The following is an 18,314-nucleotide window of genomic DNA, read 5'->3' as shown; positions in this document are numbered from 1 at the left end:
GTACTTGTCAAATTTTGCCTAAAATCTACAAGGCTATAGCCTTGTGTACATGTCAAAATTTGCCTAAAATCTACAAGGCTATAACCTTGTGTACTTGTCAAATTTTGCCTAAAATCTACAAGGCTATAGCCTTGTGTACTTGTCAAATTTTGCCTAAAATCTACAAGGCTATAGCCTTGTGTACTTGTCAAATTTTGCCTAAAATCTACAAGGCTATAGCCTTGTGTACATGTCAAAATTTGCCTAATATCTACAAGGCTATAACCTTGTGTACATGTCAAATTTTGCCTAATATCTACAAGGCTATATAGCCTTGTAGATTTTAGGCAAAATTTGACAAGTACAATAGCCTTGTGTACTTGTCAAATTTTGCCTAATATCTACAAGGCTATATAGCCTTGTAGATTTTAGGCAAAATTTGACAAGTACAATAGCCTTGTGTACTTGTCAAATTTTGCCTAAAATCTACAAGGCTATAGCCTTGTGTACTTGTCAAATTTTGCCTAAAATCTACAAGGCTATAGCCTTGTGTACTTGTCAAATTTTGCCTAAAATCTACAAGGCTATAGCCTTGTGTACATGTCAAAATTTGCCTAATATCTACAAGGCTATAACCTTGTGTACATGTCAAATTTTGCCTAATATCTACAAGGCTATATAGCCTTGTAGATTTTAGGCAAAATTTGACAAGTACAATAGCCTTGTGTACTTGTCAAATTTTGCCTAATATCTACAAGGCTATATAGCCTTGTAGATTTTAGGCAAAATTTGACAAGTACAATAGCCTTGTGTACTTGTCAAATTTTGCCTAAAATCTACAAGGCTATAGCCTTGTTGCTATAGCCTTGTGTACTTGTCAAATTTTGCCTAAAATCTACAAGGCTATAGCCTTGTGTACATGTCAAAATTTGCCTAATATCTACAAGGCTATAACCTTGTGTACTTGTCAAATATTGCCTAAAATCTACAAGGCTATAGCCTTGTGTACTTGTCAAATTTTGCCTAAAATCTACAAGGCTATAGCCTTGTTGCTATAGCCTTGTGTACTTGTCAAATTTTGCCTAAAATCTACAAGGCTATAGCCTTGTGTACTTGTCAAATTTTGCCTAAAATCTACAAGGCTATAGCCTTGTGTACTTGTCAAATTTTGCCTAAAATCTACAAGGCTATAGCCTTGTGTACTTGTCAAATTTTGCCTAAAATCTACAAGGCTGTGTACTTGTCAAATATTGCCTAAAATCTACAAGGCTATAGCCTTGTTGCTATAGCCTTGTGTACTTGTCAAATTTTGCCTAAAATCTACAAGGCTATAGCCTTGTGTACTTGTCAAATTTTGCCTAAAATCTACAAGGCTATAGCCTTGTGTACATGTCAAGTTTTGCCTAATATCTACAAGGCTATAACCTTGTGTACTTGTCAAATTTTGCCTAAAATCTACAAGGCTATAGCCTTGTGTACTTGTCAAATTTTGCCTAAAATCTACAAGGCTATAACCTTGTGTACTTGTCAAATATTGCCTAAAATCTACAAGGCTATAGCCTTGTGTACTTGTCAAATTTTGCCTAAAATCTACAAGGCCTTGTGTACTTGTCAAATTTTGCCTAAAATCTACAAGGCTATAGCCTTGTGTACATGTCAAAATTTGCCTAATATCTACAAGGCTATAACCTTGTGTACTTGTCAAATTTTGCCTAAAATCTACAAGGCTATAGCCTTGTGTACTTGTCAAATTTTGCCTAAAATCTACAAGGCTATAACCTTGTGTACTTGTCAAATATTGCCTAAAATCTACAAGGCTATAGCCTTGTGTACTTGTCAAATTTTGCCTAATATCTACAAGGCTATATAGCCTTGTAGATTTTAGGCAAAATTTGACAAGTACAATAGCCTTGTGTACTTGTCAAATTTTGCCTAAAATCTACAAGGCTATAGCCTTGTGTACATGTCAAAATTTGCCTAATATCTACAAGGCTATAGCCTTGTGTACTTGTCAAATTTTGCCTAAAATCTACAAGGCTATAACCTTGTGTACTTGTCAAATATTGCCTAAAATCTACAAGGCTATAGCCTTGTGTACTTGTCAAATTTTGCCTAAAATCTACAAGGCTATAGCCTTGTTGCTATAGCCTTGTGTACTTGTCAAATTTTGCCTAAAATCTACAAGGCTATAGCCTTGTGGCTATAGCCTTGTGTACTTGTCAAATTTTGCCTAAAATCTACAAGGCTATAACCTTGTGTACTTGTCAAATATTGCCTAAAATCTACAAGGCTATAGCCTTGTGTACTTGTCAAATTTTGCCTAAAATCTACAAGGCTATAGCCTTGTTGCTATAGCCTTGTGTACTTGTCAAATTTTGCCTAAAATCTACAAGGCTATAGCCTTGTGGCTATAGCCTTGTGTACTTGTCAAATTTTGCCTAAAATCTACAAGGCTATAGCCTTGTGTACTTGTCAAATTTTGCCTAAAATCTACAAGGCTATAGCCTTGTGGCTATAGCCTTGTGTACTTGTCAAGTTTTGCCTAAAATCTACAAGGCTATAGCCTTGTGTACATGTCAAAATTTGCCTAATATCTACAAGGCTATAGCCTTGTGTACTTGTCAAATTTTGCCTAAAATCTACAAGGCTATATATATAGCCTTGTGTACTTGTCAAATTTTGCCTAAAATCTACAAGGCTATAGCCTTGTGTACTTGTCAAATTTTGCCTAATATCTACAAGGCTATAGCCTTGTGGCTATAGCCTTGTGTACTTGTCAAAGTTTGCCTAAAATCTACAAGGCTATAGCCTTGTGTACTTGTCAAATTTTGCCAAAAATCTACAAGGCTATAGCCTTGTTGCTATAGCCTTGTGTACTTGTCAAATTTTGCCTAAAATCTACAAGGCTATAAGTTTGTGTCCTTCTCAATTTTTGCATAAAATCTACAAGGCTAAAACATTTTGTACTTGTCAAATTTTGCATAAATCCTTCTCAAATTTTGCCTTAACTCTACAAGGCTATAACCTCGTGTACCTTTTAATACAAAAGTCCTATCCAGTGATGAGAAGACGCTGTGGAACTTTTCTTCATCGACTCCTCCAACTTAAAATCCCTTTTAAAATGTAACATAATTTTCATAATATTAACAGCAATTAGTCGAGCATAACAGTAATTATTACCATGAAAGAAACTAATAATCATAATACATTGCTAAAACAAAACAGAGAAGGTGTTGCTGCTAGTGGTTATACCCCATATGTGACATTAACCGATTGCTGGCCACAAAGTGTTTTAGAAATACACTGGTTGCTGGACAAAATCTACCGATGTGATGTCGCCAAATAAAGTGAATTCACTTTAAAGCGAATGATGAAATTCTAGTCTAAGAATAACTAGAAGTGATTGATGAACACTACAGCATTATTTGGCAAGTAACATGTAATAATCAATGTTGACCTTAAACAAGAAGTGAGTTTTTCCTCTAAAAATCTCAGCACTTTTTTTAACAGGTAATTATCAGAAAGTATAAACTTGTACAATTAATTGATCTTTAATTTAAAGCACTTCTGGGGTTTGTCTTTATCGCATTGAATTTAAGCAACACAATTCCTTTGATTTTAACTACAAAAAAACAAACATGCGAAATCTGAAAGTTAATCAAAAAAATAAGTTCCCTTTTTCCCCTCACTGAAAATTCTAGGCAAATGGCCATGCACTAACAGGTTTCATCAAGTATAAAAAATGGACCAACATCATGAACACAATCGAGAGACAAACCAATAATGTGGCTATTGCACTGCACCTTGAAAATAAAATCCAACACCGGTCACCTGGTCATAGTCGCATCCACTCCAAAATGCCGTTCAATTTGTTGCTGTAAAGGCTGAAAGTTGTCCAAAGAAGATCCACAACGCTGAGTTACAAAATCAGTTCAAAGTTCAGTCCTTTGCCTCTGTGGATTCTGCGTCTGTTTTCCGTTTTCTTAGAGAGGTATCACCTCCCTCATCCCCAGGAGCATCTCCTTGAGGTGTGGGTTCCTCACCTGCTATACCTTCCTCCTCCTCCTCCTGCTCCTCCTCATCTTCCTCTGTTATCTTGGGGTGAGCTTCTGGTTCATCGCTGCTTGTTTCAAGACGTCTTGTTGGATGCCTTGTTGGGCAAAGGCAATCAGTGATGAAGACAAAGACCTGGCATGGGAGAAGTGAAGATATTTAAGTAAGTAAGGTTTGCGGTGACACCATGTAAAAAAAACTCTGGTAGTAGTGGTGACTCTGAGAAGAGCAGTTTGGATCAGTGTGCTCTGACTGTCTTCTGTGTGTTCCATGACAATAGATCGATTCCATTAAGCTCCACCCCATTGCGTATTGACCGATCACAACGCAACGAAGGTCCGACAAATAAGGTACACATGCGTACGCGTATCTTGGCGTGGGCGGCAGAGTTGTGCAGAAAGGCATTGGAAAGGCTCCAGTGTTCTTGCTCACATGAGCTACTGGATCAGTCTATTGTGCAGCTAGACACAAAGATGTTTACATATCAAGACTAAAAAATAACTACAACCATCAAAGGCATTTGCAAATAGTCCTCTGTTTAACGGTGACGTTCTCCCATTCAAACCTATGTAATACCAAACTGAGGCTAGAAGGAAACAAATAGTCTGGGCCAAATTTCATAAAACTGTTGCGCAGAAACAAATGAGCATAAATCCAAAAAAAATGTACTGGGGCACAAAACGCTTTAATGTACACTTTTAAGACAATTCAGACAGTTATTTCTGCTCACCAACCGTGGTCAAGTTTTGTGCTCACAGTTGTTATGAAACTTGGCCATGGTCCCTTTCTTCATGAACAACAGACTTGGTAGTCATGATTGCTATCAGAAATGATGGCAGTATACTGAATGTCTACTGTTAGTTCAACAAACAACGTGTCCGTACATCTTGTAAACATTGAACAGTGGACAAATTGTCAACTTAAAGATTGTTTATGAAAAGCCAACAAAAATATTAATTGCATTTTCAATTAGCCCCAAATTCTCCAAAACTGAATATGTTTGACACGGCACTGCAAATCACCACTATTAGAAGTGTTCCAGTCAACCATGTTCACAACTTCATAGCACTGATTAAGGAGAAAACATTTTTTTACAGTTTTCTACAGCAGAAATGAGCAGGATACCAGTCACTAATTGTATGTGTAACTTGGCTGGTCACCTTATTCTTGCAAGCATAACTTTGTTGTTCTTAGCTACTTTGCAGCTCTATGAACCTGGGCCCAGATATCAACGTTCAGTCCATCTTCAAATGAAAGAAAATGTTCCCTCTTACCATTCCAAGAGTTAGACCCATCAGTACTGTGCAGACAGCAAAGAAGACGTACACACTCCATGCAGGGAAACCATAATCTGTCGTCATTGTCAAATGAAAACTCTGCAAATTCAAAGGAAAAAATTACTCTGGATAAATTGATTTATAAAGTTATCTAATGTAGGAGCTCAATATCTTCTCAAGAAACGCTTTCATTCGATTAACCGTCAAACTGTCTGACAATTCAATATCATATATTATATAACTGACATACAGATCCTTGTCATTTGATTGGTGGAACTTACTTCACGTGACATTCACTATTACTCCCATCCGCACCGTCGGAAAAAAAAAAAACTATTCGCCCAGGATGGGGAATAGCATTTCCCATTCAACAGTTAGGATCATCCTTGTTCCCAATGTTTTTGAGCAGTACAGCGCCTCCGCGCCGCTGCTAAAACAACAAAGGAGCACCTGTGCAAAAGGTTGTGATCCGATTGCTATTAAATTTGTGCACTGGCGGCGCTATATGATTTTTGGTTTACAAACAAACAGATTTTTCATAATGTTACACTTTTAAAATACATCAAGTGACAAGGATCTATATATCAGTTGTAGAAAACAAATATTGAGTGGCTTTAATTCGTGGAATGGAAGGAATATTATCGCTCGGTAAAATTTTGACTGTTCCATTTCACTCGGCTTCCCCTCGTGAAATGGAACAATCAAAATTTTACCTTGCGATAATATTCCTCCCATTCCACTCTGAGCCACTCCATGTATGTATACTATCCACTGTGGTTGTTAATAATAAATAAACTATGCCAGCCTGCAATATGGTACAGTGTGGTGAATGCAACTAAATAGGACGCGTTGCCCTCCTACTGTCTGACAATTAAATATCATCCACTCTGGTTTTGACCAACGATCCTAGTAAATCGCTCAACAGAGTTAGGGTTAAATTGCCTGGTAACTTAGCCAGGTGATAAGTATATATACATGTATCAATAAATAGTTCAAATATAAAAATACATTTTCCAACCCAAAAATGCTACATTTTTAGTAACCAGAAGTACAGATCAACTTACCCTGACTTGCATAGACACTCTGAAGATGGATGACACAATGGTCATGCTGTAATTGGAAATACAAATATATTTTTGATGTCAGTCCAACAAACACATATCCATATACTTGGACTTTTTGACTTATTTGAATAGCCTGAGAATACTTTTAAGTTAGCCCATTTCTGAAAAATTACAAAACTGGGAATGATTTTGTCAAGCAATTTTGCATAGCGTATTTGGATTGATTGCTACTATTGAGTATCAAAAGATGATTAGTGAGCAGCAACTGATGCATTTTGCTATAAGTTGTACAAGAGAAGTCATCGACTCCTTTGTCTTCAAAATTAATTTTGGTGTTTCTTAAAGACAGTGGACACATTTGGTAATTGTCAAAGACCAGCATTCTCGCGTGATGTACCCCAACATGTGCGTAAAATAACAAACCTGCGAAAGTTTTGGTACATTTGGTCATCAAATTTGCTAGAGAATGAAAGAAAGAACGCCATTGTTGCATTACTTTGTGTGCTTTAAGATGCATAATAAAAAGCTTTTGAGTGAGAAATTACCTCTTTCCCCAACCAAAAACTATGGGTTTTTTCCTAAGGGAGTCAATTCTCAAAATATTTTGAGCTATCAACAGCTCTCTATCGCTCAATACCAATTAAGTTGTTATGCTAACAATTATTTTGAGTAAATTACCAATAGTGTCCAGTGCCTCTAAAAGGTTTGGTCATAGATTGGTAGTTCCAAAAATTACTGCCATCAAAACTTACTTGGTCAACTCTTGACAGTATAAACTATTTTGAAAAAAAGGATTCCCTTTGAAGTAATACAGTTTGGATAATTTTACACCTCAAAACAGTTAAATCTGAGAATGATTCTCAATACATTCTGAGGGTTGGTGTCCATTAGGGATTACTGTGCCAAGAGATGTGGACCTTGTTAAACGTGGAAGGATTTGACATTAGTGAGTAAATACAGTGACATTATTTGTTCTCGGCAAGTACAAACCATGTTCAGCTGAAACTTCAACAAAGGACTTGAATTATATCTTTCTTTGTTGATGTGTCTATAAAATTAGCACTTTGAAAAAAAAAAAAAAAAAAACTATTTTAAAGCCATTGGACACTTTCGGTAAACTGTATTGTCCAAAGGCCCACACTTTGTGTACCACATCTTATATATAAAATAACAAACCTGTGAAAATTTAGGCTCAATCGGTCATCAAAGTCGGGAGACGTTTTGCCATGTCATGACATGTGTTTACAGTAAATCCGTAATTCTCGATATCGAGAATTGATATTGTTTTAATGTTTTCTCAAAAAGTAAAGCATTTCATGGAATAATATTTCAAGAGAAGTCTTTCACCATTACCTTCTGTAAGCCCTATAAGTTATTTGTAAGTCTGTGAACTTTTATTTTTGTTTCTGTTCCGAAAGTGTATAATGGCTTTAAAAAGGAAGCTAGTTTGAATCTGAAAACAGACACTCACAATGTTCGTCATATGGTACATGAAAACACTGTTGGTTTCAACTAATCTACTTACAATTTAAGTGAGGTTTGCGGTACCACCATGTGAAAATCTCTTTTGAGTTGTCAACAACTGACTCTATTTAGAACCAACACTACTCAAAAGGGACTTTTAAAATAATAACATTTATTATCAAATTATTTTTTAACTTACACATAATGCTGCCGCAAACCTCGCCAAACTATACTCCCACCATAGACCTTTTCGCAAATACCCATTGCGCAAGCGCTAACTGATAAATGAGGTGCATGCTGGTCTAGCTAGCAATCAAACTTGATCACTAGCTAGTACAGTGTTTACCTCATTCCACGCCTAACACACGCGTACCGAGTATTTGCAATAAGGTCTACACAAAGATTTAAATCCTTCTACTTACAAGATGGAGTCAGGTGCCTTCCAGGGTGATACAGGTGTAAGCTCAGTATATCGCTCCATCTCAATGTATTCCAAAAAGTCATTCAAATTACGGGATCCACTGTAGATTCTAAACTCCCCATTACGGACACTGTAGGAAATACCAATAGACTTGATTACATTTGTAGGAAATACAAATAGACTTGAAAGCAGTCTCCCTCCTATTTCTCCTTACTTCTGTCCAAAAGCTGTCTATACAAAATACTCCTCTCTTTGGTAAATGAATATCCGAATGCTATAGAATTAAAGCCCTGGACACTATTGGTTATTGTCAAAGACCAGTCTTCTCACTTGGTGTCTCAACATATGCATAAAATAACAAACCTGTGAAAATTTGAGCTCAATCGGTCATTGAAGTTGCAAGATAATAATGAACGAAAAAACACCCTTGTCACATACATTGTAGTTGAGTGCTTTCAGATGCTTGATTTCGAGACCTCGAATTCTAAATCTGCGGTCTCAAAATAAAAATTCGTGGCAAATTACTTCTTTCTCGAAAACTACTCCACTTCAGAGGGAGCTGTTTCTCACAATGCACTATACTATCAACCTCTCCCCATTACGCGTTACCAAGTAAGGTTTTATGCTAGTAATTATTTTGAGTAATTACCGATAGTGTCCACTGCCTTTAAGCCAGTTGTTATTGGGGTGCAGTATTAAATTCAAGCAACACTAATGAGATGGACCATGGATGACTTGAGGTTAAGAGGCTAGTTTGGTCAGTAGACCCAGTTGTAAGAAGTACAAGAAAAAGATTTCTAGGTTTGGCAAAAACAGAAGGCGTTTCATAGGTTCAGTCTTAGATTCCAAATAAAATAATACTTAGCTCTTATTTGCTTAAAAATTGCTCTTGCATTTGTAAACAATCCCATTTAGACCATGGCTATGACCAGGGCCCAATTTCATAGAGCTGCTTAAAGGACAATTTGACCTTCAGGTTTTTTGCAAAGCAATCATACAGTCACACATACTTTATGTGAAATGGTATTCATTCTGACCTTTGTCTGGTGACATAGTTTTGTTGTGCTAAACTAGTTTTTGTGCTTAAGAAGCTAGGGCCCAGAATAGAAATTCATCATTGGCATTAATATGATTTTTTAGGGAAAGGCACACAGTTTTTCACACAGTAATGTATTATTAAGCAATTTAAAAACAAAAGACCACAGTGTTTGTCCTCCGGCCCTGCCATTAAAGGCAGTGGACACAATTGGTCATTGTCAAAGACTAGCCTTCACAGTTGGTGTATCTCAACATATGCATAAAATAACAAACCTGTGGAAATTTGAGCTCAATCGGTCATCGAACTTGCGAGATAAAAATGAAAGAAAAAACACCCTTGTCACACGAAGTTGTGTGCGTTTAGATGGTTGATTTCGAGACCTCAAGTTCTAAATCTGAGGTCTCGAAATCAAATTCATGGAAAATTACTTCTTTCTCAAAAACTATGGCACTTCAGAGGGAGCCGTTTCTCACAATGTTTTATACCATCAACCTCTCCCCATTACTCGTCACCAAGTAGGGTTTTATGCTAATAATTATTTTGAGTAATTACCAATAGTGTCCACTGCCTTTAAGTGTTATCTTGGAGCCCTGCTGTAAGCATTAATGTTACCACTAATGGCATTATAAGAGTACAGCGAGGATTGTGGTAGCACCATGTGTAAATATCTTTTGAGTAATGCTGGTTCTGAAAAAAACTGGTGGTTCCACCACTACTCAAAAGAGATTTACACATGATGCTACTACAAACCTCAACTAATATCGTAATCTGTATCTGTATTACTGGGCCGGTAAAAACAATTCTAAAGACACACCAGTTTGTTTTTGAAGTGTTCATTGAGAATGTCTTTGAAGATGTCTAATGAGTTGCTGGAAATCACACTACAGGGTAAGACATTCCAGTCCTTGATGGTGTCAGGAAAAAAACTGCTGCTGTAGATTTTAGATGAGTGACGAGTTTGATGGAATTGGCGATTGTGTATTCTGGAGGGTCAAGTATTCTTGAGGGTCAATTCCATCAAATGCTGTGGAAAGTCTTGAAGAGGGATTTCAACTAAGATATTGACAAGTTTATAGAACATTGTTAGTCCAATTTCTAGCAAGTTCCAGCCAAAGTCTTTGAGAATACTGGTGGCGGTACCTGATGGTCTAATCCTACCATGCAAAGTTTCAAATCCTACTTATATAAATAACAGTTAATGTACTCACTGATAAAAGGTCGGCAATGAGGTGACCATGAATCGACCGCTGAGTCCCGGTGAAGAACTCACGTCCACTTCACCCACTTGGATATTGAGGCTTCTACTATCAACTGAGAAGGTTGACCACACTGGAGCTACGGACTTGCAAGCTGGACACCATGGGGCATAGCTGTGTAAACAAGAAATAATAAAAAATGATAAGTCTGTGCTAGGGCCAAAATGCCAGACCATTAACTATTTTTTTGCATTTATAGTGAGTAATAATTTATACCATCGTTCCATTTGGTTGATAACTTGTTTGCAATCAGCTAATTCTATTTTCTAGAAATAATAAATAAATCCAAGCGAAATAATGCACTCCTAGTCCTCCATTGTCCACCAACAAAATGGGTTGGTCCCGTTGGTGTTTCATCAATACAAAATGTTGCTTTCAAAAACTATATTAGAGGTGTAATTGTCACTGTGTAAAGCAGTAATTGTTTTTTTGGTAAGTGCAAATGAAGTTCAATCTCCTAGATTAAAATCCAACTTACCCACACAAATTAGAGGTGAGATAGCTATGGTGGCCCCGAAGGGACATCGCATAACGCAAACGTGTGCGCACACGTATGCAATGTCGTGAAACAAATCGCGAATATATGCGCACACGTATACAATATCGTGAAACAATTCGCGAATATGTGCGCACACGTATGCAATGTCGTGAAACAATTCGCGAATATGTGCGCACACGTATGCAATGTCGTGAAACAAATCGCGAATATGTGCGCACACGTATGCAATGTCGTGAAACAATTCGCGAATATGTGCGCACACGTATGCAATGTCGTGAAACAAATCGCGAATATGTGCGCACACGTATGCAATGTCGTGAAACAAATCGCGAATATGTGCGCACACGTATGCAATTTCGTGAACCAAATCGTGAATATGTGCGCACACGAGTGCGATTTGTTTTGCAATGTCGTGAATTTTATTGCATACCATGTTGCATACCATTAGGATGTCATAGTTGTGGATAATTTGTTACCGATCTAGGGAGTACTGTGGCGCTACAGCAGGCTCCCTCTGTAAAGCATGTGTATACCCAGGAACTTGGCACCAGGTCAAGGACGACCACACGCCTCGCTTGCCTCACAACAAAGACTACTGCTGCAATGACTACCGCTTATCTCACTGTTGGAAAGAAACCCCCCAGATCATTAGACATTTTATTCAAAGGTATGCAACATGGTATGCAATAAAATTCACGACATCGCAAATAATATTCGCAGACGTGTGCGCACATATTCGCGAATTGTTTCACGACATTGCATACGTGTGCGCACATATTCGCAAATTGTTTCACGACATTGCATACGTGTGCGCACATATTTGCGATTTGTTTCACGACATTGCATACGTGTGCGCACATATTCGCGAATTGTTTCACGACATTGCATTCGTGTGCGCACATATTTGCGAATTGTTTCACGACATTGCATACGTATGCGCACACGTTTGCGATATGCGATGTCCCTTCAGGGCCACCATAGATAGCCCAATTATTTTGTTTATACAAATACTTTAATTGTTATATTTAAATAAGATTTGTATTGCCTACTGGGTTGCCTACTACTAGGCAGTTAATACACAAAATCATTAAATTTTGTGATAATGACAGTTGTGCAACAGTAACACTCACAATACAATTGTGTTTTTGGGTATCATTTAAAGTGTTCAACACTTTTGAAAAAAATAGCCAAACAAAAGTACGATTTTTGCTAGTCTGTAAAGTTTTAGTTTTAGTTTTAGTTTTAATGAATAATTGTAACGCTCCGGTAGTTCAGCTTGGGTGTTTGAAAGTAGCCATAGCGTTACAGTTATTGAATTGAAGCTACGCAAGAACCTAGAAAGATTTTAATATCAGACATGCTGGGGCCAAGGATATGAACGTGGATTGGCATGGACCGATTTTTTAAAATCTTTTTTAAATGGGAGAAATTTGCAATCAAACTACCACGCATTTTGCGACCTTTGAAAACTTAGCGTTTAAGACATGTATCGAAGGTGGGCTGTAATGGTGACAGTGATGAGACCGATGTTAAAAGCGGAGCCATTAACAGCTCAACAAGGTGGGCTACCGTCTTATCAGATACACCAGAGCTTGAGTTTGGTAGCTCTTTAAACTGCTCGGCCACACTCATCCACACTCAGGTCTGGTTAGGGATAGACCCAGTAACTGGGGCGCTTATCAATCGTAGTAATCAACAAATAAATTATCACGTTTGGGAATTGTCAAAGACCAGTCTCCTCACTTGGTGTATCCCAACATAAGCATAAAATAACAAACCTGTGAAAATTTGGGCTCAATCTGTCATCGAAGTTGCGAGAAAATGATGACAGAAAAAACACCCTTGTTGGTTGGACGAATTTGTGTGCTTTCTTCAGATAGGAATAAATAATAAAAGACTTCCAAGTTCTAGCTCGAAAAACTGAAGTCTTTTATTATTTATTTTTGTATTGTTCATTTGTTGTAGTGAAAACTACCTCTTTCTCAAAAACTACGTTACTTCAGAGGGAGTCATATCCCACAATGTTTTATACTATCAAAGCTCTCCAATGCTCGTTACCTAGTCAGTTTTTAAGTTAAGTGTTTTGAGTAATTACCAAACTTGTACCTTATCTTTAATAAATTACATCCTGAACTGACCTTTTGCTTTTCATGTATTCTTGACATGATGCACAAATCGTTTTTTTTTTTACTTTTAAAAACTTACAATTTTAACATCCATTCTCCCTCCATTATAGTTCTCCAGTTTTCATCAGTAATTTCTACCACATTGGCTTCGGCAAACACTATAAATACGGCCAAAAGGGCCAACAAAGTCACCTTTTCCATCTTCGTTTTTACACAAAACTTGTCGGAGTTTGCAGAAGTCGACGTGTACAATGTGCAAATTACCTTATCACATGGTTCCCATAATAATTTGCCATCAAGACATGTGGAAAGTCGTCTGGTTGCCAATCGTGTCTGGCCCAACATCAACCTCGTTACTATGGATAGCAGCAAGTTCGTCCCCATATGATATTGACGCTTAACAAACCGAGGGACGAGGAAAAGGTTGGCCTCGCTATAAAATCAAAATGTACGCGCGCCTTCAAACCCAGATTTATTTATTTTTGGCCGTGCCAAATTCCGAAGTTGTTTCAAACAGTGCTCGCCCTGCTGCCGTTTCACTTCGACATGGCAAGTGCGCAAAATAAACAGTAGTGTCCAAAGGCCCATGTCGCACGCAATTGTGTCCCCTATGCAATACTATTCGGAGGACATTATTGCATATGCAATATAAGGAAGGCACTAAATACTAAACTCCAAAGCGGTTCGGCCCATCGGAGAATACCCGAGCGTAACAACCAGGTCCTAGTGGTTAGTCCACTCTTATGTAACAACTCCCCAAACCTGCTGCTACAAATGTACTTAAAAGGAACACGTTGCCTTGGATCGGACGAGTTGGTCTTTGAAAAGCGTTCGTAACCGTTTTTTATAAAATGCATAAGGTTGGAAAGATGTAAAAGTAGAATACAATAATCCACACAAACATGCCTCGAAATTGCACGGTTTTCCTTTTACCTCGTCGACTAACACGGTCGGCCATTTATACATGTAGGAGTCAAAAACTTGACTCCCGTAAATGGCCGACCTTGTTAGTCGACGAGGTAAAAGGAAAACCGTGCAATTTCGAGGCATGTTTGTGTGGATCATTGTATTCTACTTTTACAACATCTTTCTAAACATGCGTTTTATAAAAAACGGTTACGAACGCTTTTCAAAGACCAACTCGACCGATCCAAGGCAACGTGTTCCTTTAATATAGAGGTCTGAAGCAGTACTTGCATCTTTTAAACATGAAAATATAAACAACCAGGTCCCAATGGTTAGTCCACTCTTGTGTAACAACTCCCCAAACCTGCTGCTACAAATGTACTTGAATAAAGAGGTCTGCCGGAAGCAGTACTTGCATCTTTTAAACATGAAAATATAAACAACCAGGTCCCAGTGGTTATATAGTCCACTCTTATGTACAACTCCCCAAACCTGATGCTACAAATGTACTTGAATAAAGAGGTCTGAAGCAGTGCTTGCATCTTTTAAACATAAAAATATAAACAACCAGGTCCCAGTGGTTAGTCCACTCTTATGTAACAACTCCCCAAACCTGCTGCTACAAATGTACTTGAATAAAGAGGTCTGAAGCAGTGCTTGCATCTTTTAAACATGAAAATATAAACAACCAAGTCCCAATGGTTAGTCCACTCTTATGTAACAACTCCCCAAATCTGATGCTACAAATGTACTTTAATATAGAGGTCGATCTGAAGCAGTACTTGCATCTTTTAAACATAAAAATATAAACAACCAGGTCCCAGTGGTTAGTCCACTCTTATGTAACAACTCCCCAAACCTGCTGCTACAAATGTACTTGAATAAAGAGGTCTGAAGCAGTGCTTGCATCTTTTAAACATGAAAATATAAACAACCAAGTCCCAGTGGTTAGTCCACTCTTATGTAACAACTCCCCAAACCTGCTGCGTGGGGGGATCGTCGCGAACCGTGCCGGAATGTTCCGAGAGCTCACGAAAAGTTCCGAACCGCTGTAGAGGTTAGTTTTTAGTGCCTTCCGGTTTGGCATGTGCAACCGTGTCCGCCCGGACATAAAGTCATGTTTGCCTACATGTCCGCCGGACGGTTTTTGCATAGCCCGGACACGATTGCATATGCGAAAATGTCCGGAGCGGACAGTTATGGCACTTCGTGTATCACAACTTAAATATAAAAAGTAAGAAACCTGTGAAAATTTTGGTTCAATTGGTTAACGGAGTCGGGAGAAAATAACGGGAAACCCACCCTTGTTTCCGCACCGTGTCATGACATGTGTTTAAAATAAAGCCGTAATTTTCGATATTGAGAATTGATAATTGTTTTAATGTTTTCTCAAAAAGTAAAGCATTTCATGAAATAATATTTCAAGAGAAGTCTTTCACCATTACCTTCTGTTGTAAATCTGTGAACCTGTCCCGAAAGTAGTGTATAATGGCTTTAAAAAATGGGTGACATCATAGAGCAAGGACTCAATGTAAGATCTTAGCATATCCTTTAAAACTCGCGGTAAATAAAAATTATGCCCCTTTACTGCTCCAGGCCTACACATATGGCCTACACATGCATTCCGAGTGAAAAATAAGCCAATGAGTCAAAACAGTGGTTTTTTTTTCTTATATGATTTCCGGGCCCTATTTTGAGGTAATATAGCCTAAAGCCCCAAAGTATGCATAGTGCAATTCTAGCTTCTTTCTGAAAACTCCATGTGGTTATTAATATTGTCATCAAAAACGATTTCACATTTGCTTTCTTGCCAATTAACAAGCTTCGACATCAATAGTTTGTTTTGGAGAAACAAGGTGGTCCCATGGCCTATAACGCCGCGACTTGCGCCTTTATTGCAGTTCACAAGGAGATTCAATGATTAGGCCTACTCTGATCACTGGCAAACAAGCCGACATTAAAAAATGTGCGATACAAATTTTGATTCAAACAAATTTCAGAATTCCAATAACACAGTTTCAAAGACGGATAGATCCTGGAACCAGTCCGATCATAACGCTATTATGGACTAGATTTCCAGTGCCACGCCCATTACAGCGGTTATTTTGTGCTCGAAAAGTTCGTGGATATTTTCCTTCCTTTTTCGAAAAATGTCAAATACAAAGATTCTATACTCGCCCTCTACTCACCGGCTAAGGCATAACTTAGTTACTTAAATATCATTTCATGACATCACCCTATATAACACAAGAACAAAAAGTAATTGAAATTTGAGTAGCACATATATACTAGCATCAACAGAGCAAGGCTGAGTAGGCTCTACCGTTTACAAAGTTTGACACTATTCAACCAGTGCATGCACTTAATATGTTGTGTTTACTATATGCAGTTGTAATTGTCTTTTGAGCAGTTAGCAAAGCTTGTTACCCTTATAAAATGGCAATAAATTTTCCATTGAGATTGTCCCTAGTCACTTTATCCCAACGAAGCACTCTGCCACTCATTGCAATGTACACATCACACTGTCAAACACTGAAGTGCCCCTAGTGCCACTCCAATGTTAAACTCTGCCTCTGACTTCTTGAAGGTAGCTGGGAGAAATGCTCCCGTTAGAACGATCTTTTTATTGGGGAGCCTTCTTTTAGCAAGATAGGCGGCTGTTTCAATCATCGTGTCAGTGCCATGGGTGATCAGTATGGTTTTCTGTGTGGCCTCCTGGCAGGTCTTCCAAAGGAGCTCCCTATAGGTTTGAAATAGAGTAACAAATTACATAATCGAGTTACATAATCGATTTACAATCCTAAAAGGCCTACCGTTTAAAAAATTTTATTTTATTTACCGTACCCAACAAAATAATTGGTTAAAGAAATGGAGAGATTTTTTAATAATGAATAAAACATTGTTGGAAACGGCCCATTTGAAGTTATGTGATTAAAGGAAAAGGGTAATGTTTACCCCAAAATTGAATCTGAAAAAGGCTTCAAACATAAAGCCTTTCTCAGGTATTTCGAAACACAATTATATTATACCAGGTTATTTGTTCACTCATTACTTTGTTGCAGCTTCGACGAATATTGAGCCCACATTTTCACAGGTTCTATTACGCCAAATACTAAATGTTTGGAAACACCAAACGAGAATAGGCATACCGTCTGTGACAATCAAAAGTATGTTAACAATTCATATTAAATCACAAATGGTTTGTTCACCTGTCATCATCATCTATATCCTGACTATCTTTCCTGCATACCGTCTGATACTCAAATGTCACATCAGTCAGGATTCTCTGCATCATAACCATCACTGCAGATTCCCCAATCTCAAAAGCATAACCTCCCTTCACATGGGGGTAGTCTTTGTCTATTGTACCTGGTCGGAGTTGAAAGAAGATAAGATTAGATTGTTTTTGTCCGGTAAAAATAGTGAACCTGGCTTCCATTGGCTTTGAATAAAAAGTAAACACAAAAGGGTATAGACAATGCAGATACTGAATTATAAGAATTGGAAAACAAGTATAAAGCCTATCGGAATAAATGAACAACCAGTTTGGAAACTACACGTTTCTTTTAATAGAGTTTATCTTGTGTGTGGATGTTGTTTGAAGTCGTTATGTGATATTTGTTTGAATATTTGCTTTTTATGCACCAACAGTTGGTTGTCCTTGCTCTATGGTCGAAAACACAGCCTGATGGCGGAATAGTGACCCATTGTACGGATATCGTGCTTTATGATGGTGCCATTACGGGTGTGGTAGGCTAACATATTCGGCCCTTATGTTTCCTTACATAACCCCCAACTATTTTGTACTGCAGTTCAATGTCTTTTCTCACTATGGGTTTTGAGTAGGTATAATTTTGTATAACTTACCACCTGTTTGCAAAACTAATACTACTTGATCCGTCATCTTGATATCATCAGCCGCTTGCTCGTTCAAAACGGCTTTCCCCACAAAATATTGTCAAAACCACAGCAAGTCATGTGGTCGTGGCTCTATGGATTATTATAACGGTTCAGCAACTATGAACGGGTTGCAGCCAAAGATAGATCGATGGCTGCCGCCGCGCACGTGGTCGTTGTATTGCTATCATGTTAAGATTGATGGGTTTATCTTTTTGAATCAATTATCATGTAAATAGTGTCATCACCGCTTATAACAAAAGCTTTCGAGCAATTGACTGTGTAAACTATTTTATTATCCAACCAGTGATGGAAGGTGAACGTTTGGTAATT

At 37.9% G+C, this 18,314-nt stretch overlaps 1 protein-coding gene across 2 annotated transcripts; it reads right to left on the bottom strand.

Moving 5' to 3' along the window:
• Nucleotides 1–750: 750 nt before the first annotated feature.
• Nucleotides 751–18,079, bottom strand: LOC139937426 (thioredoxin-related transmembrane protein 1-like). Of its 2 annotated transcripts, XM_071932683.1 has the most exons (7): nucleotides 17,952–18,079; nucleotides 17,294–17,453; nucleotides 10,506–10,667; nucleotides 8,260–8,388; nucleotides 6,374–6,419; nucleotides 5,307–5,408; nucleotides 751–4,167 (listed from the first exon to the last, which is right to left on the bottom strand). In XM_071932683.1, the coding sequence occupies exons 1-7, from the start codon at nucleotides 17,986–17,988 to the stop codon at nucleotides 3,919–3,921; spliced, it is 885 nt and encodes a 294-aa protein (XP_071788784.1). In that variant the 5' UTR covers nucleotides 17,989–18,079; the 3' UTR covers nucleotides 751–3,918. The 2 variants fall into 2 exon arrangements, with proteins under 2 accessions (XP_071788784.1, XP_071788706.1); XM_071932605.1 differs by lacking the exons at nucleotides 17,294–17,453; nucleotides 17,952–18,079 and adding an exon at nucleotides 13,258–13,422 and having other exon boundaries at nucleotides 757–4,167.
• Nucleotides 18,080–18,314: the final 235 nt, after the last annotated feature.

This window comes from Asterias amurensis, chromosome 1, assembly GCF_032118995.1.
Source record: "Asterias amurensis chromosome 1, ASM3211899v1".
In the NCBI taxonomy this organism is placed as follows: Eukaryota; Metazoa; Echinodermata; class Asteroidea; order Forcipulatida; family Asteriidae; genus Asterias; species Asterias amurensis.
Note: the sequence above shows the minus strand (reverse complement) of the source record. Positions and strands in the feature narration are given on the sequence as shown.